The sequence below is a fragment of the Elephantulus edwardii genome, unplaced genomic scaffold, assembly GCF_000299155.1.
Source record: "Elephantulus edwardii isolate Elephantulus edwardi_28Jun2011 unplaced genomic scaffold, EleEdw1.0 scaffold00017, whole genome shotgun sequence".
In the NCBI taxonomy this organism is placed as follows: domain Eukaryota; kingdom Metazoa; phylum Chordata; class Mammalia; order Macroscelidea; family Macroscelididae; genus Elephantulus; species Elephantulus edwardii.
In genome coordinates this window covers 29,915,475-29,939,031 of record NW_006399767.1, presented here as the reverse complement: position 1 = coordinate 29,939,031, position 23,557 = coordinate 29,915,475, and the positions used below count along the sequence as shown (strand labels likewise).

General features: G+C 37.4%; 2 protein-coding genes across 2 annotated transcripts in view; one reads left to right on the top strand and one right to left on the bottom strand.

Annotated features, from left to right (window-relative positions):
* LOC102875729 (butyrophilin-like protein 1-like) overlaps positions 1–14,654 on the bottom strand; it is a 23,901-nt gene extending 9,247 nt beyond the window's left edge. The window contains exon 1 of the mRNA XM_006882208.1: positions 14,630–14,654. Within this exon, the coding sequence (XP_006882270.1) occupies positions 14,630–14,654 (25 nt within the window). The remainder of the gene's footprint in view (positions 1–14,629) is intronic.
* Positions 14,655–15,371: 717 nt separating this feature from the next.
* On the top strand, positions 15,372–22,757 carry LOC102875327 (butyrophilin subfamily 1 member A1-like). The gene is made up of 9 exons (XM_006882207.1): positions 15,372–15,450; positions 15,975–16,322; positions 19,058–19,339; positions 19,455–19,622; positions 19,925–19,945; positions 20,039–20,065; positions 20,362–20,388; positions 20,573–20,599; positions 22,132–22,757. Exons 1-9 carry the CDS (start codon positions 15,372–15,374, stop codon positions 22,755–22,757), a joined length of 1,605 nt encoding a protein of 534 aa, XP_006882269.1.
* The last annotated feature ends 800 nt before the right edge of the window (positions 22,758–23,557 follow it).

The window sequence follows — 23,557 nt, the reverse complement described above, 5'->3', positions numbered from 1 at the left end:
ATTAAGATTTTAACAAACATTTATAGAGAATGTGGATTTCCATTCATTCATTGTTGTACATTTTCCTCCCTACCCACCCCTAGTTCACTTTTCTCTTTGAAAAAAAAAATTTCATTGTTGCACAATTTCCTCCTCCATCCCTACCCCCACCCCGGCCGCCACGTTGCTATTCAGTTTTTATTTTGAACTGTTGTCATGCAAATAATACCTAATCATATATTCCTTTTAAACAGTTCTTTCCTTCATTTTTTTTCAATGCAGTGTACATTATTTATCCCCTCTTTTCTTAATTTTCCCCAACCCCTATGTCAGTCCTATTTTACAACAGTGGCATTATGTAGTATTTGCCCTTTTGTAACTGAGATACTTCATTCAGCATAATATCCTCAAGGCTCACCCATTTTGTGTAATATTTTATGAGTTCTTTGTTGTTCAGTGCTACATAGTATTCCATTTTGTGAATATATCACAGCTGCTCTAGCCATTTGTTTGTTGGTGGGCACTTGGGTTGTTTCCATTTCTTTGCTATTATGAAGATTGCAGTAATAAACACAGGTGTGCATGTATCTGTTTGGGTGGAAGTTCTGAATTCTTTAGGGTATATTCTCAGTAGTGGAATTTCTGGGTCAAATGGTATTTCTATTTGCAACTTTTTGAGAAAGAGGCATACTGCCTTTCATAGTGGTTACATGACTTTACACTCCCGCCAAAGGTAAATAATAGTTCCAGTTTCTCCAGAACCTTGCCAGCATTTGCTCTCTGTTGCTCTGTTAATTTTTGCTATGCTTACTGGGACGAGATGATATCTCATAGTTGTTTTGATTTCCCTCTTCTTTTTTTTTATTTTATTTTTTGTGTGTATCATCAAATCAGATCTGACTTGTCAGGAGATTTTCCCTCCTTCTCCAGCAGATTATCTGATGGATTCAAACACATATACCTCTGGGATTGCAGTGCAGCTTCTTACCACTAGGCCATCAGAGCTCCCCCATCTTCTTTTATTGTTTCCTGGATCATGTAATATTCTACCCATAGCATCCTTATGCATTTCAACTTGACTGTTGAATTTGTTCTTCAATTCCTTCAGTTAAGAAATGCCACTCAAGTTTGTCCCTTTTGATTTTCTGACTCTAATTCTTTGCATATTTCACTATGATACTTTGCTTTATCTTCCCACACTGCTCTTTGAAATCTTCTGTTCAGCTCCTTAACTTCTTGATTTCTTCCCTTTGCTTTGGTTTCTTGACACTTTGGTGCAATCTTCAGATTCTCTTCTGACATCCGTCTTGGTCTTTTCTTCCTCTTCTGTATTTGTAATGACCTTTTGCATTCTTCCTGGATGATATTCTTGATATTCTCCCACAGCTCATCTTGTCTTTGCTCATAAGTGTTAATTAGCATCTCCAAAAATAACAACTGCTGTATTTGTAATTTGAAATTATTTTTTAATTTAGAAATATTAATCATATATAAGTTATATAAAACCTATATGTGATAGATTTGTTAAACTTGTCAAGTTAGTCTGTTAAGCAACTGTTATTCGGTGTATGGAAGGTACTTCTCTCTGGTCAATATTCTCTCTTTGTCCCCTAGTGCATTGCTCCTGGATAAGTGTATAGACAATTCTGCTCAATATCTAGGTTACCAACAGGCTGTAAATGTCCCCTTTCTACTTTCCCTCTAGTCTACTGCTGGTGAGCCTGCCCCCAGGCCCAGGAGCTAACAGCCACAGGCTTCCCAAGAATGCCTTCCTGACACTGTGTCCACTGCCAAGCCTACTATCCCTATTTCATCCCAGGAGCAAGCCTACCAAAGGTCTTCTATCTACATCCATTGGTCTGTGCTGCTCAGTGTGCATTTTCTGTCCCAGCTAAGAAGTGACAAGACTACATGCTTTCCAAAGAAATTAATACAACCCACACAGGAATAAAACACTATAGAAACATGAAAATGCAAATTGGAATAACAGGACCTATATTCCAGAAATTTTCAACAAGTGAGAGGGACAAAAAAGTAGGATCCAAGAGAAAGAATGGAGATTCTGTGAAATAGATGACAAGAACCCCAATAAGAACTTACTAGGAAAAAAAAAAAATAAAGATGGAAGGAAAATGGAAAAAAATCAGAATCATGTGAAATTAAATCAAATGAAACAGTATACATTTGATTGGAATTCCAGAACAAGAGGGGAAAATAAAGCACATAGAAAATTGTGAAAGAGGTACTAAAAGAAAACTTCCCACAAATAGGAATAATGAGGAAATATACATTCTAAAAACTCAGGAAACATCAAACAGACTGTTGTTGTTGTTGTTGTTATGTGCCATCGAGTCGACTAGACTTCAAAATAATAATTAAAAAAAAAGATCAATATATATCATAGTCAAATTCTCCAAAATAGAAACAAGGATAGAATAATACTAAAAGTAGTGTGAGAAAAACAAAGGTAGCTCTGAATTAATCAGAAACCACGCAAGAATAAAGAAAATGCAATTAGATGGCATATACAGAAGGCTGAAAGAAAACAAATGCCAGCAGAGGATCCTGTATCCAGCAAATGTGTCCATCATATATGAAGGTGAAATTAGGTCACTTGCAAAAAAAACAGGAGCTTAAGGAATTCATGAAAAGAAGACTAATCCTACCAAAAAAAAAAAAAAAAAAACAAAAAACAAAACAAAAAACTAAAGGAAGTCCTTCACACAGAGACAGCAAAGGAAAGTTGATGGTCCAAAGTAAGCAGCAAAAACAACAAAAGGAATGCAGCAAAATAGCAACAACAAGAACCTGTTTGTCAATAATCATGCTCAATGTAAATGGCTTAAATACACTGAAGGGGTGGGGGTCTGGGGAGTAGCTGAAAGGATGAAAAAGCAAACCTAATCAATGTGTTGCCCACAAGAGATACATCTAAGAAATAAAGAGAGACACACTAAAAAAAATCAAAGAATGGGGGAAAATATACCAAAATATGTCATCCATAGCAGCAGGAATGATAATTCTAATCTCTGATTAAATAGATTTCAGGGTGAAAGTCACAGAAAGAGACAAAGAAGGTACTATATAATAATTAAAGCACAATATAATAAGAGGACATGACTTAGCTAATATATATGCACCAAATAATAGATCTTCAAAATAAAACAAACGTCTTGAAGAAAGAAATAAACAACATTACAATAGTAACAGAAGACTTCATCACAACACTTTCACCTAAGACCAGTTCAATCTAAGAAATTAAAAACAGATAAATAGCTAAACTATACAATTAACCAACTTGACCTCATAGATGTACTCAGGTACTTCACCTGACTAAAAATTTACTTTCAAGTGTATATGTACATTCTCCAGAAACAATCATAGATTAGGACACAAAGCAAGCCTAAACAAATTCAAAAACATCAAAATAATGCAATGTACCTCCTCAAAGCACAATGCCATAAAACTAGAAATTAACACAAAGGAATAAAGGATAAAAACCAACCACATGGAAGCTAAACACCACCTTGTTTGAGCACTACTGGATTATATAAGAAATAAACTAAAAATTTCCTCAAAAGAGATTAAAGTGAAATACAATATATCAAAACCACTGAGATTGAAGTTGTTAACAATTACAACTTGCTTGGATCCACAATCAACACTCTTAACATCAGCAGTCAGGAAATCAAAAGATGAATTGCATTGGGAAAATCTGTTGTCAAGAACCTCTTTAGAGTGCTGAAGAGTAACAATGTCAGTCTAGATACAAAAGGTTGCCTAATCTAGGCTATGGTCTTCTCAGTTACTTGTTATGCATCAAAGACTTGGACAATGACATGTCTTCGAGTTGTGGTGCTGGAGAAAAGTCTTGAACACATCATGGACTGCCAAGAAAACAAATAGGTCTATCTTGGAGAGGGTGAAGCCAAGTCTTTCCTTGGAGGATAGGATTTTGAAGCTCTGCCTCACTTACTTTGAACATGTGGCCAGGAGAAATCGGTCCTGGGAGAAGAATATCATGCTCAGAAGGGTGGACAGACAGTGCAGGAGAGGGAGATCTAGGATGAAAAGAATTGATATAGTAACTGGAGCGATGGGGTTTGGTATGTTGGAGTTAGTGAGACTGGCTCAGAACAAGGAAGTGTTCAGAGCTGCTGTACATAGAGTCACTATACATTGCAAGTGACTCAATGGCATATAAAAACCAATAACATACTATGACAGGGTTGGAAGCAGGAGTGGCATCCACTTCCTAAATAACATGCCTCCAGAAACTCTACAAACTTTGATAAATGTCGAGTTTTAGAGGGGCTTCAAGTCTTTTGTTCTTAGGGTCACTATGAGTCATGCTCAACTAGAAGGCAATTGACAACAACAACATATTGGAAAAAATTTTAAAATCTAGAAGGAATAAACTCCTAGAAACCCACACCTTCCCAAATTGACACAGGCAGAAATATTATACTTTAGTAGACACAAAAGAAGAAATTGAGCTGGTCATAAAAAGATCCCCACAAAGAAAGTACTGATCCACATGGCTTCCCAGGTGGATTCTATAAAATATAGAGCAGTGAACTATTATCAATTCTACTTACATTCCTTCAAAAGATAGAAAAAGAAGAAACACTCAAAGACATCACCAAAAAAGAAAACTTTAGACCGTTATCTCTCATAAACAGAGACATAAAAATCCTTAACAAAATCCTCAACAACAGAATTCCACAGTCTAAAAAAAAAAATTCATCATAATGAAGTTGGATTTGTCATAGGTACATAAGGATGGTTTAACAGAAGAAAAACCATTAATGTAATTCATCACATTAATAAGACAAAGAAAAAGAACAACATGAGCTTGGCAATTGATGCACAAAAGGCCTTTAACAAAAAAAACCCCAACACCCCTTTCTGATTAAAACACTCAACAAAGTAGGTGGTGGTAGTGGTGGTTGTTATATAGCATCGAGTGAAAATTGACCCATAGCTGACCCTCCAGCAAGTTTTCAGAGGCAGTAAATCACAAGGGAGAAGATTTCTCTCTTTCTCCCACAGAGCAGCTGGCAGATTTGAACTGCAAGCCTTTTGGTTGATAGCACAAGTCCTTACTACTAAGCTACCATAGAGGGGACTTTCCTCAACATATTGGAAAGTATAGAAGCAAAATCAGGAACCAATATAATTCTCAATGGAGAGAGACAAAAGTCATTCTCTTTGTGAACAGGGCCCAGGGAAGGTTGTATATTATCACCATTTCTATTCTATATTTTACTGGAAGTACTAGCTAGGACAATAAGACAAGAGAAGGATATAAGAGGAATCCAAACTGGTAAAGAGATGGAAAAACATGTGCATATCACAGATGATATGATAGCCTACATAAAAAACACCGAAGACTTAACAACAAATTTATTAAACTTAATAGACCAATTTAGTAGAGTGGCAGATTAAAGATCAATATTCAAAAATTAGTTGGATTTCTCTACAGAAACAAAGCATGGAAAAGGAAACTAGAAAAGCAATTTCATTTAAAACAGCCAACTAGGAGAGACCCTTTCTACGAAGATGGCGCCGGAAGCGAAGAAGAAAGCCCCTGCCCCTCCCAAAACTGAAGCCAAAGCAAAGGCATTGAAGGCCAAGAAGGCGTCCTGACGGGCGTCCACAGCCAAAAAAAAAGAAGATCCAGACGTCACCCACGTCCGGCGGCCTAAGACGCTGAGACTCTGACGGCAGCCCAAATACCCCCGGAAGAGCACCCCCAGGAGAAACAAGCTTGACCACTATGCCATCATCAAATTTCCCCTGACCACTGAGTCAGCTATGAAGAAGATAGAAGATAACAAAGCACTTGTGTTCATTGTGGATGTCAAGGCCAATAAGCACCAAATTAAACAAGCTGTAAAGAAGCTCTATGACATTGATGTGGCTAAGGTCAACACTTTGATTAGGCCTGATGGAGAGAAGAAGGCCTATGTTCGACTTGCTCCTGATTATGATGCTTTGGATGTTGCCAACAAAATTGGGATCATCTAAACTGAGTCCAGCGGGCTAATTCTAAATGTAATAAAATTTTCTCACCATAAAAAAAACAAAAACAAAACAGCCAACTATAAGATGCAAAACCAAGAAACAAACCTAACTAGAGATACAAAAGATCTTTAGAACAAAAGCTACAAAACACTAATACGAAGTACAATGTTGTTTTTGTCGTGTACCATGAAGTCAGGATTGACCCATAGTTGATCTTCCACCAGGTTTTCAGAGACAGTAATCTCACAGGAGATTGCCAATCATTCTCCTTTGGAGCAGTTGGTGGCTTTGAACCATGTGTCTTCAGGATTGTAGCACATCTTCTTGCCACTCAAGCTCCCTACAAGGAATGATAAGAGACCTAATAAAATGGAAAAACATTTTCCACCATGGTTAGGAAGACTCAATATTGTGAAAAGACCAGTCCTATTAAAAGCAATCTACATGACTAGCATAATTCCAATACAGGTTTAAAAGACCTCATTATTCAAGGAAATAGAAAAGGAAATATCCAGTTTTATTTGGAAAGGAAAGAGACTCAAATAAGCAAAGCTCTTCTGAAAAATAAAAATGACATATGGGGCATCACACTCCCTGATCTCAAAAACTACTATACATCCACAATATTAAAAAGCAACACTGTTTGTTTGGTACAGTGACTTACACATTGATCAATGGAACAGAATTGAGAACTTAGAAATCAGTCCATCTACCCAAAGTCAATTGATATCTGATAAGGAACTAAAATCTATTAAATGGGGAAGCAATAGACATCTATGTACCTGCTGAAAACTGAAACAAGGATCACATATCACACCACACACAAAACTAACTCAAAATGAATTAGAGACCTACAGGTAAAATAAAAAGCTATCTAGACAAAGTATAAAATGAATTTAGAAACCCTAGTCTATAGCACAAATAGACTTGCAAACATAGCCAAAAATGTACAACCAGGAATGATAAAAATCAATGAATGGGACCTTCTAAAAATCAAATTCCTACCTACAACACTTAACCAACCCTCAATAGAAACACTGGTGCTTTTGTTTAAGTTCACATATACTTGCCTCCTGGGGTTCTTTAATTTTATAAAGGAAGAGCTCATGTAAAACTACTTGATACTGAGTCAACTCTTGTCTAATGCAAGTTCCTAATATTGAATAGGTTTCAGTGAAACTCTCACACAAAGGCAGTTAAGGAGGAAAAGCCGGATAGTTTGCTTCCAAAAATCAGTCCATGAAAACACTATGAATAATAGCAGAACATTGTCCAATCTGAAATTGGTCATGGAGAAGGAGAAGGCACAAAACCAAAAAGTGTTTCCTCTCATTTTACATAGGATTGCTAGGGGGAAAGACTGATTCAATAGCAATGACCAACAGTTTTCAGACATAACAAGGGAGCTTTCTAAGAAAAGAAAAAGAAAAGCACAACAAAACTTGGAAAGTGTGACTCCAAAGTCTTTGTACTCAGGTATAAGCTTTTGTGATAGTGTAAATATTCTCAAGAATATCTTTTTTGTACATTTACTTCAAGAGTGAGCAGGCTAACGTAGTGTTTATATAAACAAGAATACCCCTATTCCTGTTCCAAGCCTTCAGAAGTCTTATTGGTACATGGCACTACTACTGTTTCACAGGTAATAACTGTTCTTGATAAGGGGGAGTTTGTGGCATTTACATGAAAATAGTAAGTGAAAAATAACTGAGAGAAAAGAAAATATATATATACACAAACACATACATATATACACACACACACACATACATATGACAGAGCACTGACCTGTTGGGTTCCATGTAGACAGGAGGAGACACAAAAAATGGATGAGGAAATGAGCTCGAGAGAAGCCTGGAAAATCCACCATTTTCTTCAGAGCAGAAAGTGAAGTCTGCAGGAAGCATAGAGATGTTGACTCTGAAAATGAGGTGTTCTGCAAGAGATAATGGTAAGAAAAGGAGTCCAGTGTGATTTCTTTGGAAAAATGTAACACTCTGTTCTAAGAATCACCATTAAACAATTTCCTTTCCTCATTTTTTTTTTTATTTTGATGGGGGCACAGGTGGGAGGTGATTTCTTCTTCACAGACTTAAAGACAAATAATCTTTTTTAAAATTATTGTTCTAAAACCTCCACTCCCATCCTCTGTATATTATTGGGGTTTTTTTCCCCCCGTCTTTCTTTGAAAACCAACTGTTTCCGTAGCAGGTGTGGAAAACTGCAAACTGTAGGCTGCTTTTTTGTGTTCTGTTGTACTCTTCCTTATCTGTGGAATCAGGGTCTTTATAGTACTTTCTTGAAAATAGAAAACCTCAAGTTAATATGGAGATATAAAATCAGACACAAAACTACAAAACTAGTCCACTTCTTTCAGTTTAGCTCTCTTCCTCCTTTCTGTTTATCTTTCTTCTTCCTTTACTCCTTTATTTTTAACACAATCAAGTCTTGTGCCTAGAATTCAAGCCCATCTGTTTTCAGACCCCATACCTCCCACTGACACACTTTTATAGCACCACACATTTCTTTTTCATCCTATTAATTGACCCAAGGTTTTACTGAAAGCTCCTGGTAACTTCAATGTACTCAATAGGCTCACCTTCAGAGACAATTTGCTTCTGGCATTCTTATGGTCAGCATCCAAGTTGTGGTTGCAGGAAACAGCAAAGTGTGATTTCTAATTCATACCTTTGTTGGGAAAATAACATTGGAGGAAATTACAAAGAGGTCTGTCAAGAGGCACTGACTTTAGACTGCTTGTTTTATCTAAAAATTCAACACTTTCCCAGGTAAGTTGAAAGTGAAAATAATAAAGCCACTCTAGAGGACTTTGAATCGGACTGGGTTATAGAATAATAATTCTGGGTGTAACTCCCTTCTCCCACTTTCAGGGGACTGGATCCATGCTGTGCAGAGGGAGGCAATCATCTTCTGTATTTTTTGACTCTATAAGTTATCTCAGTGTAAAAGTCAAAAGGACAAAACTCAGGAGAACATACTTCTCTCTACTACATCACAATACAAGACAGCTGTGTAACTGTGCAAGATAAAAAGAAAGAAAAATAAAGAGAAAAAAATACTTGTTTCTGAATGAGTTCTTTTTAATTCTTATCAATATATCTTTGATTTAGTTAGATTATAAGCAAGAGCCTGTGAAGATGAAGGAAGATGTTCAAGCTGCTCTGAAACAATTGCGAAAAACAAGGTCCCAGGAAAATTTTGCTGAAGATTATACAAAAATTACTGGAGCAGCACATCAACAGAGAACTGCCAGATGTGCAGGCTGAGTTTAGAAGAGGTCGCAGCACTAGGGATATTATAGTTAATGTTAGATGGATCTTGGCTGAAAATAGAGAGTATCAGAGGAATATCTATCTTTGTTTCATTGACTATGCAAAGCCATTAGACCGTGTAGACCACAACAAACTGTGGCTAACTCTAAGAAAAATGGGAAAAGAGAACACTTGATTGTGGTTATGAGAAACCTATAGTTAGACCAGGAGGCAGTCGTCAGAACAGAAGAAGGAAACAATGCATGGTTCAAAACTGGGAAGGGTGTGCACCAAGGATGTATCCTAATTCCATATTTTTTTCAATCCATATGCAGAACAGATTATCCAGGAAGCTGGGCTCTATGAGGAGAAATGTGGCACCAGGATTGGAGGAAGACTCATCAACAATCTGCGCTGTGCAGATAAAACAACCCTGCTGGCTGAAAGTGAGGAGGACCTGAAGCACTTGTTGCAGAAGCTCAAGCAAGGACTGTAGTCTTCAATATGAATTGAAGCTCAATATCAAGAAAACAAAGATTAGATTCTTACCACTGGGCCAACTGACAGCATCATGATAGATGGTAAAGACATTGAGATTGTTAATAGCTTCAGTTTGCTTGGCTCTACAATCAACACTCTTGGTACCAGCAGCCAGGAAACTAAAAGAATTGGGAAAAAGCATTGGGAAAGTCTGCTGTCAGAGACCTCACCAAAGTACTGAAGAGCAATGATGTCAGTTTGGAGACTAAGGTGCACCTGATACATGCCATGGTTTTTGCAATTACTTTGCAATTACTTGCCATGGATCAGAAAGCTGGACAAGAACTAGGAGTGATAGAAGGAGAAGTGATACCTTTGAGCTGTGGTGTTTGAGAAGAGTATTGAATATAGCATGGACTGTTAGGAGAGCAAACAAGTCTGTCTGGAGAGGGTGAAGCCAGGCTTCTCATTGGAGACAAGGATTCTGAAGCTTTGTCTGACAAACTGTGGATATGTTACAAGGTGAAATCAGTCCTAGGAGAGGGACGTCATGTTTGGGATGTTAGAGGGACAGTGCAGGAGAGAAAGACCCTTTATGAGATGGATTGATTCAGTGACTGGGGTAATGGAGATAGGTATGTGTGAGACAATAAGATTGACAGAGGATAGAGCAGGGTTTAGAGCTGTTGTATATCAGGTTGCTATGAATCACAGGCAACTCGATATCACATAAGAACAATAATAACAACAACATGTCAGGTTTGGGGATTTTTATTCTTATTTGGCTCTACCTCTTTAAACAGTTATGGTAGATTCAGAATGTAAATCTGTAAATTAGAGCTTTCTTTATTCTCTCAGGTACAATGCAAGATTCTTTCTGGCATTATAAGTAAGTTAAACAATTATCTTAGAATTCATATAACTTGAAGGATCTTAAAAATAAAAATTAATAATGTAAGCAGAAGACAAACTCAGCTTTTCTCATTGTTTACAGCACAGAACAAAAACGAAAAAGTTCAGAGAATAGTTTGTGGATTTTATATCTTCTATACAAGTCATTATATTTTTTTTTATATATAGTGGCGAGAGAAAGAGGAGCAGACTGGAGTGGAAGGGAGGGAGGAAAACAGGGAGAGAGAAGAAGGAGAGAGAAAACAGAGACAGAGACAGAGACCAAGCATGAGAGAGAGTGCAAGCACGCACAGATGGCAAAAAGCTGCTCTGCAATCGCACAGGCACACAGTTCGAATCCACTAACTGCTCCGCTGGAGAAGGATGGGCAACCTCCTCCTATGCGAATAGCTGCCTTGGACAGTCAGCCAGTCACCTATGGGTCGGCTCCAACTCGACGGTACACAACAACTCTGTGTGTGTGTGTGTACAGTTGATTGTTGTTGAGTTGAGCACAATTCATAGTGATCCTATGAACAAAAGGCCTGAAGCCTGTTTGTTTTCTTAGCAGTCCATGCTATATTCAATACTCTTCTCCATCACCACAGCTCAAAGGTATCAGTTCTCCTATCATCCCTAATCATTGTCCAGCTCTCTGATGCATAGCAAATAATGGCAAAGACCATGGCCTGTATCAGGCACATCTTAGTCTCCGGAATGACATCATTGCTCTTCAGAACTCTGGAGAGGTCCCTAACAGCAAACTTTCCCATCGCAATACGTATTTTTAATTTCTTGGCTGCTAGTGCCAAAAATGTTGACTGTGGAGCCAAGCAAACTAAAGCTGTTAACAATCTCAATCACTTCATTGTCCATCCTGATGCTACCAATTGGCCCAGTACTGATAATTTTTGTCTACCTAACATTGAGCCTCAATCCATATTGAAGGCTACAGTCCTTGACATTCTGCAGCAAGCACTTCAGGTACTCTTCAGTTTCAGCAAACAGGGTTGTGTCATCCGCATAATGCAGATTGTTGATGAATCTTCCACCAATCCTGGTGCTGCACTTTCCTCATAGAGCCCAGCCTCCCCGATAATCTGTTCCGCATATAAGTTGAAAAGCATGGAGATAGGACACATCCCTGGTGTACAACCTTCCCAGCTTTGAACCATACAGTGTTTCCTTGCTCTGTTCTAATGACTGCCTCCTGGTCTAAGTATAGGTTTTACATTAGCAGGATCAAGTGTTCTGGGATTCCCATTCTTCTCAGAGAAGAATGGGCAAACAGAAAGGGACCATAGCTTCCCCTCACCCCGCAGGTAAACTGGAGCTGGGAACTGTTAGGGTCCGAGGGCCAGGAAAACAATGTATATACCAGATCTAAATGACATATCACCCTAGCTTGAAAACATTACCACTAAACTCAAGAGACATTGACCACAGCATAAGAAATTATCAGCAGCTGAAGTGTTTGGAATCACAGAAGCCCTTAAAGCTTGAGAAATAAGCTATCAGATCAAGGGGGAGATAGGTGTTGAAGGGAGTGAGTGGTAGTGGATGGGAATGCTGGTGATGGTGGAGCAGGGAAATAAGTGGGTCAAGACACTTGTGTCAAGGGTGAGGGCAACACTGAAACTAATGGTTAATTCCACAATTAGGGAAATATATTTCATCTGCTTTTTCTGTAAAATGCTTAGTTTTCTAAACTGATAGTTCTCTAAATCTGATCATTCAGATTAAGACAGACTAGGAAGAAAGATTGGCCATTCACTTCTGAAATAGCAGGTCTCTGAAAACCCTCCTATGCACAACAGATTGTACATAGGTCACTATAAATCACAGGTTACTCGATGGCACATAACAACAACAGATCCACAATCGACACTCTTAGTATCAGCATTCATGAGAATGAAAGATGAGTTGTGTTAAGAAATTCTACTATTAAGGACCTCTTCAGAGTGCTAAAAAGCAATGATGTCAGTCTGGAGACTAACGTGTGCTGATCCAAGTTATGGTTTTCTTAATTGCTTGCTACCCATCTGAGGGTTGGACAATGACTAAATATTACAGAAGAAAAATCAATGTCTTTGCATTTTAACTCTGTGGATGAGTAGTAAACATAGCATAGACTTCCAAAAGAACAAACATATCTGTTTTAGAGAAGGTGAAACCAAGTTGCTCCTTGAAGGCAAAGATTTTGAAATTTCATCTCACATATTTTGGGTATGTTTCCAGAAGAGACCAGTCCTTGAAGAAGGATACCATATTTGATGGGGGAGTCACTGAGAGTGGAGGGTCACTGCAGGCAATGTACTGCATTGAGAAAGTCTACAGTCTGTTATCTCAAAATTACTAAGGAGTGATGTTATCAGCTTGAAGACCAAGGTGTGTCTGATTCAGATCATGGTAATTTCAATCACTCTATATGCATCTGAGGGCTGGACAATGAATAAGAATGACAAAAGAGGAACTGATGCCTTTAAGTCATACTTGACTTGACAGCACCTAACAACAAGTACATTTCTAAGTGTTTTATATACATTAATTCATGTAAAACACACACAAAATTTGAGATAGATGCTATTATTAAACCTATTGTCAGGTGAGAAAACTGAGTCACAGAAAGGCTATGTACCTTGTCCCAATTCATAGTCTAGTTGTTTTGTTGTTTTTGGGTGTCACTGAGTCAAGTTGAGTATGATTCATAGTGACCCTATGGACAACAGATCTGTATCCTGTCTTATACTGTTCCATCTTCACCATCTCTGCTACACATGAGCCTACTGCTGTAATCACCATGTCAATCTTTCTCCTTTGAGGTCTTCTTCTCTTTCACTGACCCTTCCAAACAGGTTATCCTTTTCCAAGGGATACCTTCTCCTAACAACATATCCAAAGTATGAGAGACAAAGCTTTTCCATCCTTCTCTTCCAGTAGCACTCTAGTTGCACCTTTTCCAAGACATAGCTGTTCATTCTTTGGCCAGTCCATAGGATAGTCAGTACTGTTCTCTAGCACTACAACTCAAAAGTATTAATTATTCTTCTGTCATCCTTACTCATTATTCAGCTCTCAGATACATAGCAAGTAACTGAAAAGACCATGGCCTGAATCAAGCACACCTTAGTCTTCAAACTGACATCATTGCTCTTCAATATTTTTGAAAAGTTTCTGATAGCAACCTTCCCCAAAGTAATATACTGCCTTATCTCCTGACCGCTGTTACCAAGGATATTGATTGTGGATCCAAGCAAGAAGAAATAATTAACTGCTTCAATCCTTGTTCCACCTATCATGATGTTGCCCATTGTCCCAGTGGTAAGGGCCATTGTTTGATGTTGACATGCAATCCATACTGAAGATTATCATCCTTGATCTTTTTCAACAAAGTGCTTCAGGTCCCCCTAAAAGGATTTTAACTCAAGCAGTCAAGTTCAAATAGCCATGCTGTTAACCTGAATAATAACACTTTTTAGAAATATATTCTTTTTGTATCCTTCCTACATTTTATAAATATGTAATTATGTAGATTTATGACCAAGATCAGAACAAAGTTCTCCTTCACTTTTGCTTTCAATTTCCAGAATACCAGGGTGATAGAAGAGAGGGATTTTCTGGCTTATGGTTTTCTGAATCCCCTGAAAAGATCACTGAACACGTCTTTTTGTGCCTCACATTTTATAAAATCTGTTCTCTTTTTATCATGCTGGTCTCATAGGAAACACCCAAGAAAAGAATGGCAGAAATTACATGTCCCTGATGTCAACATCTGTGAAGGTAAGAATTCCAAGATATATTAAACTCTGTAAGAATTGAAAAGATGTGAATATTTCATTAATATCTTCTGAGTAATAGTAAGAAGGGTCACAGTGGAAGAATTTAGATAAAGATGTCGGGATTTGGAAAGTTGGGTTATATCTACTTACATCAGAAAGAAGTATGTGGGTAGAAAATTCACCGAGGCCAGAATGGTGTACGTGCTAGAGCCACCTTCTCAGCCATTGCTCTTTGTTTTCATTTCATTTCTCAGCCATCAGACAAAATTATCAGGAATAAAGGAATGGTTTACAGAGATTTTGGGCATATTTATTGCAAAATGTGACTATTCAGATGAAAAATGTTTCCTTAGGAAATGCAAGCAAAAGTTTTTGCTTTTTTTTTTGTAATTGAAAAGTTTATTATAAATTAAATTAAATTCAGCAAAAAAAGGTTTGCTGCAAAGTCTAGAGACATATAAAATAAAAGGTATTGTTTGAAATGAAAAAAAAAAAGAAGGAATGAAATAAAGGTTCTTTATTGCCTCAGTCTTGTTTTTTGCCAGATTTCTTATTTCTACCCGTGGCCAGGTGGCCTTGCTTTTAGTTCCTCGAATTCTTCTGTTCCTCTTTTTGTTTCTGCTTGAAAGCCTTATCTTCCTCATCCTCCTCCTTGGTTGGCTTCTTGAGCTGTTTCAGGGGCTTCTTCTTACCACCTTTGCTGCCAGACGTGGGTCCCGGCCACCCGTTCCCCAGACCTGCTGCCTAGTTTTTGCTTTTTGAGTGTGGAAAAGTGTGATTGATGTACTCTGGGATAGACACAGAAGTTGTTTGTCTGAGAGCTTTGGAAACCACTTCTAGAAGCACTATGAAGACCTTAGCCATAGTCTTTTCACTTTATGATCTTATTATTTTCTTTATCCCAGCAATTTGCTGTGTCATAATACTTCCTGTACAGAGCAAGATGGTAGGTTCTCCAGACTTCTCTCTGCAACAAGGCCTCCTCTCTCTCCTGCTTCTCCAGGTGTCCATGTGGGGCGCAGGTAAGAACATTTTTATGTTTTCTAAACCCAAGTTCTCTTGTTCTTAAAATACAATGATTAACTCAATCCCATCTCTCTTCATATATATCGGAGTGATTCCTGATTCATTTATTTTCATATGATTATTTATTTTTCCATAAATCTCTTAAGGTAGAATAGATAGGTCACTAACACTTTCTAATCCACTCTAGTCTATGTTTCATGAAGAATACATTTTCTGATGCCACAGACCTGAATAGAACTTCTGATTTGAAGATTTCTCAGCACTTACCTAACTTCATTAATAGTATTCACCATTTTCACACACACACACACACACACACACACACACAAATATATATATATTTACTGTGAGAGTCCCCTGTTAAATTTAAGCTTGCAAAGCTACAAATGACCTTTCTTTTAGTCACTTCAACTTCTTTCTCAGCCAGAATGTGTGCTGCAGATAATTGTTATTATGTTGTATTCTAAAATCCCCAAACAAGTAATTCTGATATTATTTTCACCATGGCCCTAATTCACAGATGCGTTCGTGGTGATTGGTCCCTCAGAGCCGATTGTGGCAATGCTGGGTGCAGATACTGTGCTGCCCTGTCGTGTGTCACCAGTCATGAATGTGGAGAAAATGCAGCTTCGGTGGTTTCGCTCCCAATTCTCAGAAGCTGTATATGTATATCAGGATGGACTGGAGGAGGTGGAAGAGCAACTTGTAGACTTCAAAGGAAGAACTGAGTTGGTGAAGGATCATATTACTGAGGGAAGAGTAGGTGTGAGAATCCACAGTCTTCGGGTCTCAGACAATGGCATGTACAAGTGTTTCTTTAAACAAGGAAATGACTTTGAAGAAGCCATTTTGGAGCTAAAAGTCATAGGTAAGTAAAAATCTGAGAATATAGGTTTCTGTCAAGTGAATGTGACTGTTACATGTTTGATTTTTTTTAAGGAATGCTAGTGAACAGGACAGAGACAGAAGAAAGAATGCCTGGAGCTAATCAATATCCTAGGTAGTGGCTTTGACTCTAAATGCACTTTATTTATCATTTTGTTATGCTTTACTTTGTAATCAAACTGTTGTTGTTATGTGCCATCAAGTCAAAACCAACCTATAGTTGATCTTGGCAAAAAGCAAAGAGTACCAGAGAAATGTCTATCTGTGTTTCATTGACTATGCAAAAGCATTTGACTGTGTGGATCACAACAAATTGTGGCTAACCTTGAGGAAAATGGAAATTCCAGAACACTTGATTGTGCTTATGTGAAAACTATACTTGGTTTAAGAAGCAGTCCTCATAACAGAATAAGGAAACACTGCATGGTTCAAAATCAGGAAAGGAGTGTGTCAGGGATGCATTCTATCTCCATACCTTTTCAATCTATATGCAGAACAGATCATTGGGGAAGCTGAGTTTATGAAGAGGAATGTGGCATCAGTATTGGAGGAAGACTCATCAACAGCCTATGATATGCAGATAACACAGCCTTGCTTGCTGAAAGTGAGGAGGACCTGTAACACTTGCTGCAGAAGGTCAAGAACTGTAGGCTTCACAATAGATTGAAGCTCAACATCAAGAAGACAGAGATTATCATCACTGGGCCATGATAGAGAGAACTGATTGAGGTTGTTAATAATCATAGCTTATTTGGCTCCACAATTAATACTCTTGGCACAAGCAGTCAGGAAATCAAAAGATGTATTGTTTTGGGGAAAACCTGTAGTGAGGGACCTCTTTAAAGTACTGAAAAGCATCGATGTCCATCTAGAGTCTAAGGTGCATCTAATCCAGGCCATGGTCTTTGTAATCATTTGCTCTAGTTTAGAGACACAGACAATGACTAAGGATGACAGAAGAAGAAATGATACCTTTGAGTTGTGGTGCTCGAGAAGAGTTTTGAACATATCATGGACTACTAAGAAAACAAATAGGCATGTCTTAGAAAAGATGAAACCAAGTTTCTCCTTGAAAGTTAGGATTTTGAAGTTCTATCTCACATACTTTGAGTTGTGTCCAGGAAGGACAGATCCTTGGAGAAGGACATCATGCTCAGAAGCACAGAGGGACAGTAGAGGAGAGGAAGACACCAGATGAGATGAATTGATACAGTAATGGGGGTAGGTGTGTCAGAATTGATGAGACTGGATCAGGACAGGCAGGCTTCAGAGCTATGAGTCACAAGAGACTTGAAGGCACATAATAACAACAAATCACACAAGAGGAGATTGCCCATCCTTCTCGTGGAAGCAGGTGGTGGATTCGAACCATGTACCTTTGGAATTACAGCACAATTTCTTATCACTAGGCCTCCAGAGCTCCCTAATTTATTCTAAAAATCACAATAAATTTTGCCTGCTGTAATTATCTATAAATATTTTGAAAGAAATCACTATAATTTCCAAAATGTGCTATGACTCTCAGACCAGCAATCTAGTTGACTACACTGATGAAAGGATACTCAGAAAAGTGTTCTTGGTTTTACACATATTGCAAATTCATTGTTTGGAGACAGTAATTGCCGGGGTTCCAAAAAGGAATATTGCTATTACAGAAAAAAGAAAAAAAAAACACCCAACATTGATTTGTGAAAATAATCAATGCTAATTAACTGAAGGAGGAGTAAAGGAAATCATTAACTGAGTTATATATTGAAAGGTCCTCAAGAGGAGAGCCACTGCAATAGAGTAGAATAAACTAAAGTTTAAAGAGTACAAAGTTGAGTGTAATGAGTTTTATCACCAGTGTTGTTTCATTTTTAAATTGGAATAATTAGTCATATTATAAAAATTATTACTGATATTCTTAATATATTTCCTAAATCTAAGGAACTGAGCCATACAAAAGAGGGCTCATACTATGTGATATCAAAAACAGGCAAAATAATAAATTCTCTTAGACATCAGGATTGCCATTATTACTCTTCACATTACAATGATCCTCTAGCGTTCTCTCTTTCTTTCTGTGTTTGTATGTGTGTGTTGGTTCATGGATCCATTAGTAGATTCCGCTGTGCACATTTGAAAAAGAGAAGAAGGGACAAAAGCTCACTGGTCCAGCACCCTGGAATTTAGGAGGCTAGCAGGCAGGAAGAAAAGGAGAGTAAGAGAAGAAAGTGGAAAATTAAGATATCACCTTGACTACTTCACTTTTCAGCTGTGCATTCTTGGCAATCTCCATACATCCTGGTCTTCCTCAATGTCAAGGGTCATCTTAGTGTAGGGGCACAAGTTCAAATAGATGAACATCACTGCTGGTGATTATGTGTTTGGTGATATTATGAGATATCCCTAACATTGGATTAGGCATGTGTCATATTCCACCCTTAATCCTCTTGCAACTCTTTGACATTTTAGATTATGAGGGTTCACTATACAACTTTTACATTGTATCATCAGTTTATGTATTTTAGATGGACACAGTTCAAGTCAATTCTCTCCTGTGACTTTGAATCATAGACACACATCCATCTAATTCATGTGGAAGCAGCAGCTCTCAACTCTCAGAACTGTAATGTTTCTTCCAAATCTTTACACTGGTTTTCCTATAGCACATTAGAGACTTCTGGACAAAAGGAGTGCAAGTCCCAGACAAATGTTTTTTTTTTTTATCTCCAGGCCTGGGTTCTGGACCTCATATCCTCATAGTGGGTCCCGAGGATGCAGGAATAAGAGTAACATGCACAGGAAAGGGATGGTTTCCCCAGCCTGAGGTACAATGGAGAGATGAAAAAGAAAAGAAAATACCATCTCTCTCAGAGGCTGAGACCCAAGATGATGATGGGTTGTTCCAGATAGAGACATCCCTCATTGTGACAGACAGTTCCAAGAGAAAGGTATCCTGCTCCATGAAGAACCCCTTCTTTGGTGAAGAGCAGGTGGAAACTATTTCTATTCCAGGTCAGTTTTTCAAATATTCGGGTCAGGAAAGGAGGAATGAAGGGGTATTTGAGAGTTGGGATAGAATAAAGGTGTGTTGTGTTCACTTTTCACTGGGTCTTGGGTCTTGTGTCAGAACCCTTCTTCCCTAGGACTTCTCCATGGAAGATAGCATTTGCTGCGACTTTCCCTATACTCTGGATTTCACTGGGTGCTATTTTGTTTTTGTTCTGGAGAGGACAACTAGAAAAGAAGAGGGTGAAGAAAGCTGAGGATGAAAAAGAGAAAGAAAAGAAAGCCAAAGGTAAAACTGAGGCTTAGACCTATTGAAGGTTTATGATCATAACTGTGCACATACGTGGGTGATATGTATGGGGAAAGAGGAACAACAATTGATTTTGAGCCTCCAGGTCTCCAACAAGACATTGAATTAGTATCCTAAAGAGAAAAATATTATAGTGGAGTTCATTAAGAAATAATTATAACTCTTGATTAGAGTAATTTCTTAATCTAGTATCTGGAAGCATTCTATCTTTTTGTTAGGAAGAAAAAATCTTTAGACTTTACTGTAAATCTGTTTTATTAATTTATTTCTTTCTGTTTTAGAATCACTCAAGATAGAGCTTGGTAAGTTCTTTGTTTTCTTGGTACTTATAGAGGAAGTAAAGCCCAGCTCTATGCTGTACAGACTCAATCTCACATACTGTTATTTCTTTTCAGCCAAAAGGAAGGCACTATATGAACAAGGTAAGTTATATTGATAACATTATAGTTCCAACCACTTTATTTGATCTCACAATTGGAGTTTATCTTCTCCTTCTTGTTCTGGGAAGACCAAGCACAAAGATGTTATCACTATGAAAACTGAGAGAAACTGAATAGTAGATTTAGAAGACAAACTCTTCACAATTATCATAAACTGCTGATGGATATGGATATACTACTATAATATGAATCTTCATGTTTAATATGATAGCAATTATTACATTTTCTGAAGTGGACTTCCTATGAATTGTAAAACCTCATTTTTCTATTTATTTCAGACTGGACAAAGGCAAACATATATGCTGGTAAGCAACTCTGTTATTCTTTTGGGGCTTTAGAGTACAATTGTGTAGAGCTTTAGGGCACTTTCCAGAATGTAAATGTTACTTTGTTGGCAGAGAGTCCAGGAGGATACTTAGCCAGAGATAGAACACAATTTAGCAAATATGTTCTTGTCATATTTTCTGATGTATTTTTTTTTCTTTTCAGACTGGAGAAAGGAAAGGTTCACAGAAGGCAAGTAGCATTCTTATTCTAGAATACATGTTCTCTAAACAAATGAAATCTCTTGTATTTGTATAAACTTCCAACAATACCTATGTGATTCATGCAATAACTTCTCAGTCTCAATATCATGCTGAAATGTCAATGAATTTCCTGATATTTTTATACCATTCATTAATTCATTTAGCATTAATTTATACAACTATTTATTTGATGCAAAGTAAAGCAGAACTAATCTTTTACTTCATTGTGAAATATATACACTTTGATTAATGTTATGAAAAAAGAAGAAATTACCATGAGATAAATTAGTACGTTAGAATGATTCTCTGAGAAAAAGACATTCACAATTACACTTTAATGATAATTAAATACATCTGTGTGAATTATATTGGTGCTCTAGGGGCCCAAAAACAAGTGGTCTGAATCTGCCAGCTACTCTGCAAAAGAAAGTTCGCAATTTCCTCCTGTGTGATTTATAGCCTCTGAAAACTAGCTAGGGGGTCAGCTATGAGTTGGTTCCAACTTAAGAAAACATAAAAACACCATAGTATAAAAACAACAACAAGAGTAGTTGAGTCAAATAAAGACTATTGTGAAATTTGTGTGAGATAAAAGAGTTTATGAAAATGAAAAATGTCTCATGATCATTTTGAAGTCTTTTCAGAATTGTAGGTTGATTATCCATTCCTGGTGCATGTCATTTCTCTCTTATTCAAGCCCCCATTCCAAAATATTTCCTGATGTTTTTAATCCTCCAAAGATTAAAGCATGTTCTAATAGCCCATAAACAAATTCTTATGAGAAAACTTTAATTACTGAAAAAAATGTGGTTTGACAAGAAACATACTAATTAGTATTTCTTTTTCCTATTATTATTAGTAGTGTTGCCATATCTAATGAAAATTAAAACTTACCAAGTTATTTTACTTATCATTAAAAAGATATTTCTACTTAGTTCTCTACTTATTATTTATTTCTACAATAATCCAGTGTTATTGTAACTAATGATAAGAGAAGCAATGTAACTTCATCAGAGTCACACAGCTACTAATTATAGAGAGATTATAAAAATTTAGATCCTTCTGACTCCAGATTCTGAATCACTGTAAATAAAAGATTTGAATATAAGAATAATAAAAGAAAGTTGGATGACTATGACCTTATAAAATTCATAGAAAAATATACCACTAAAGAGGCTTAAAGTCAGTATACTGTAATTATAACAAGACTTCAATGTCATAAACAAGCTGTAATTAAAAAGCATTTGGAGGAAGATGAAGAGACCCCAACCTGAATACCTCACTCGGGATGTTTTCAGATGAGGTAATCCTTTTGGCAGGATGGCCACATCTGTCTGGGCAGATGGTCACCCAAGGTTCTAACTGTGTGACACACATTAAGTCACTTCTATTAACGAACAAAGACTAGAACCCCTATCCTGTCATTCCTCTCTCTTTTGTTTTCCTCTGTTCCTATGTTCTGGTGTATGGTCAATAAGTTTCTGTTCTGCACTGACTTCCTCCCTCCCCTCGTGTTTGCAGTGGTGGCTGCTTTGGCACCAGACACGGCTCATTCCAACCTCAAAGTTTCTGAGAATGGAAGATGTGTTTCTTTCTGTGAAACATCACTAAACGAAGAACAGGAATCTGAAACCATCTTCAGTGTTCTGGGTCAGGATCAGTTTACCACAGGAAGACATTTTTGGGAGGTGGAAATAAAAATGGAGGCGGCAGAAAGTGTGCTTGAAACTAGATGGGGTCTAGGTGTTTGCTCAGACACTGTGAAAAGACATGGATGGTTTGTAGAAAGTCCAGAGAAGAATTTCTGGGTGGTGGCATTCACTGAAGGAGAAATAAAGGCTCTCACCTCCACGCCAAGGAGCCTGAGACTGAGGAAGCACCCCGACAAGATAGGAGTTTTTCTGGATTGGGAGGCTGGGGATGTGTCCTTCTACAACATGACTGATGATTCTCATATCTATTCTTTTACTGGAATCACCTTCTGTGGGAACCTCCGTCCTTATTTTAGCCTTCAAGGTCCTGTGACTATCTCCTCAATTTCAGATCACACAAATAATTGTCCTACTTCTTCAAAGACCTCTTTAACTCATGGAACAAATAATGATGTGAGAGTCCCCCAAGAAGCTATATCGTTATTATCTACATAAAAGTGATATGTTGGTGTCTCCACAATCTCTACTCAAGCTATTTAAAAGTATTGTCTCTAAAAAAAGGTACCCTTAGTTAGAGAGTCAGTCAGTTTCACTTAATATTATTATAGCCCTTCTCAATGAGGGAGCATAATAAAAAGCAAATAGGATAGCTTGAAAATGTCTTGGAGGATTTCCTATAGTACTGACTTCAGGGAAAAACAGTGTTTTTGTCAGATTGCTCAAAACATTTTCTGCCACAGGAAGACTGTATACAAGTGTCTATGCTGCTGTTTTGGTAATGTGCTCAGTATATTTTGAAGTAAAAACTTGGTAAACAACATTTAAAGAAAAAACACATATTTCTACTTTTTGTTAGCACACATGGAATTAATGTAGTTTTGGAAGAAAATTGTCACATTCTCAATATTTATCACATATGTAAGTAAAAGGGAACTCTGGTGACCTTGTGGTAAGAAACTGTGCTGTAATCTCCAAGGCATGTGGTTTAAATCTATCAGTTACTCCATGGCAGAAAGATGGACATTCTCTTCCTATGTATTTTACTACCTCTGAAAACCAACTAGAGGGTCAGTTTTGTGTCGGATCTGACTCAAATGCACGTAACTACAACAGGGCTAAAAATGACAAGTATATAAACATAAACTGTTTCAGCCAGTGATCAAGTTTCCTAGGATGGGAAAGTCTTTTCTTCTAACAGTATTTTCACTGATTAACTTACCTAGAATTTTATTGTATGTAAAGATATGCGAGGTGATTGATGTATGATTGAGGTTGCTTCTCTCTGGCAGTTCCAA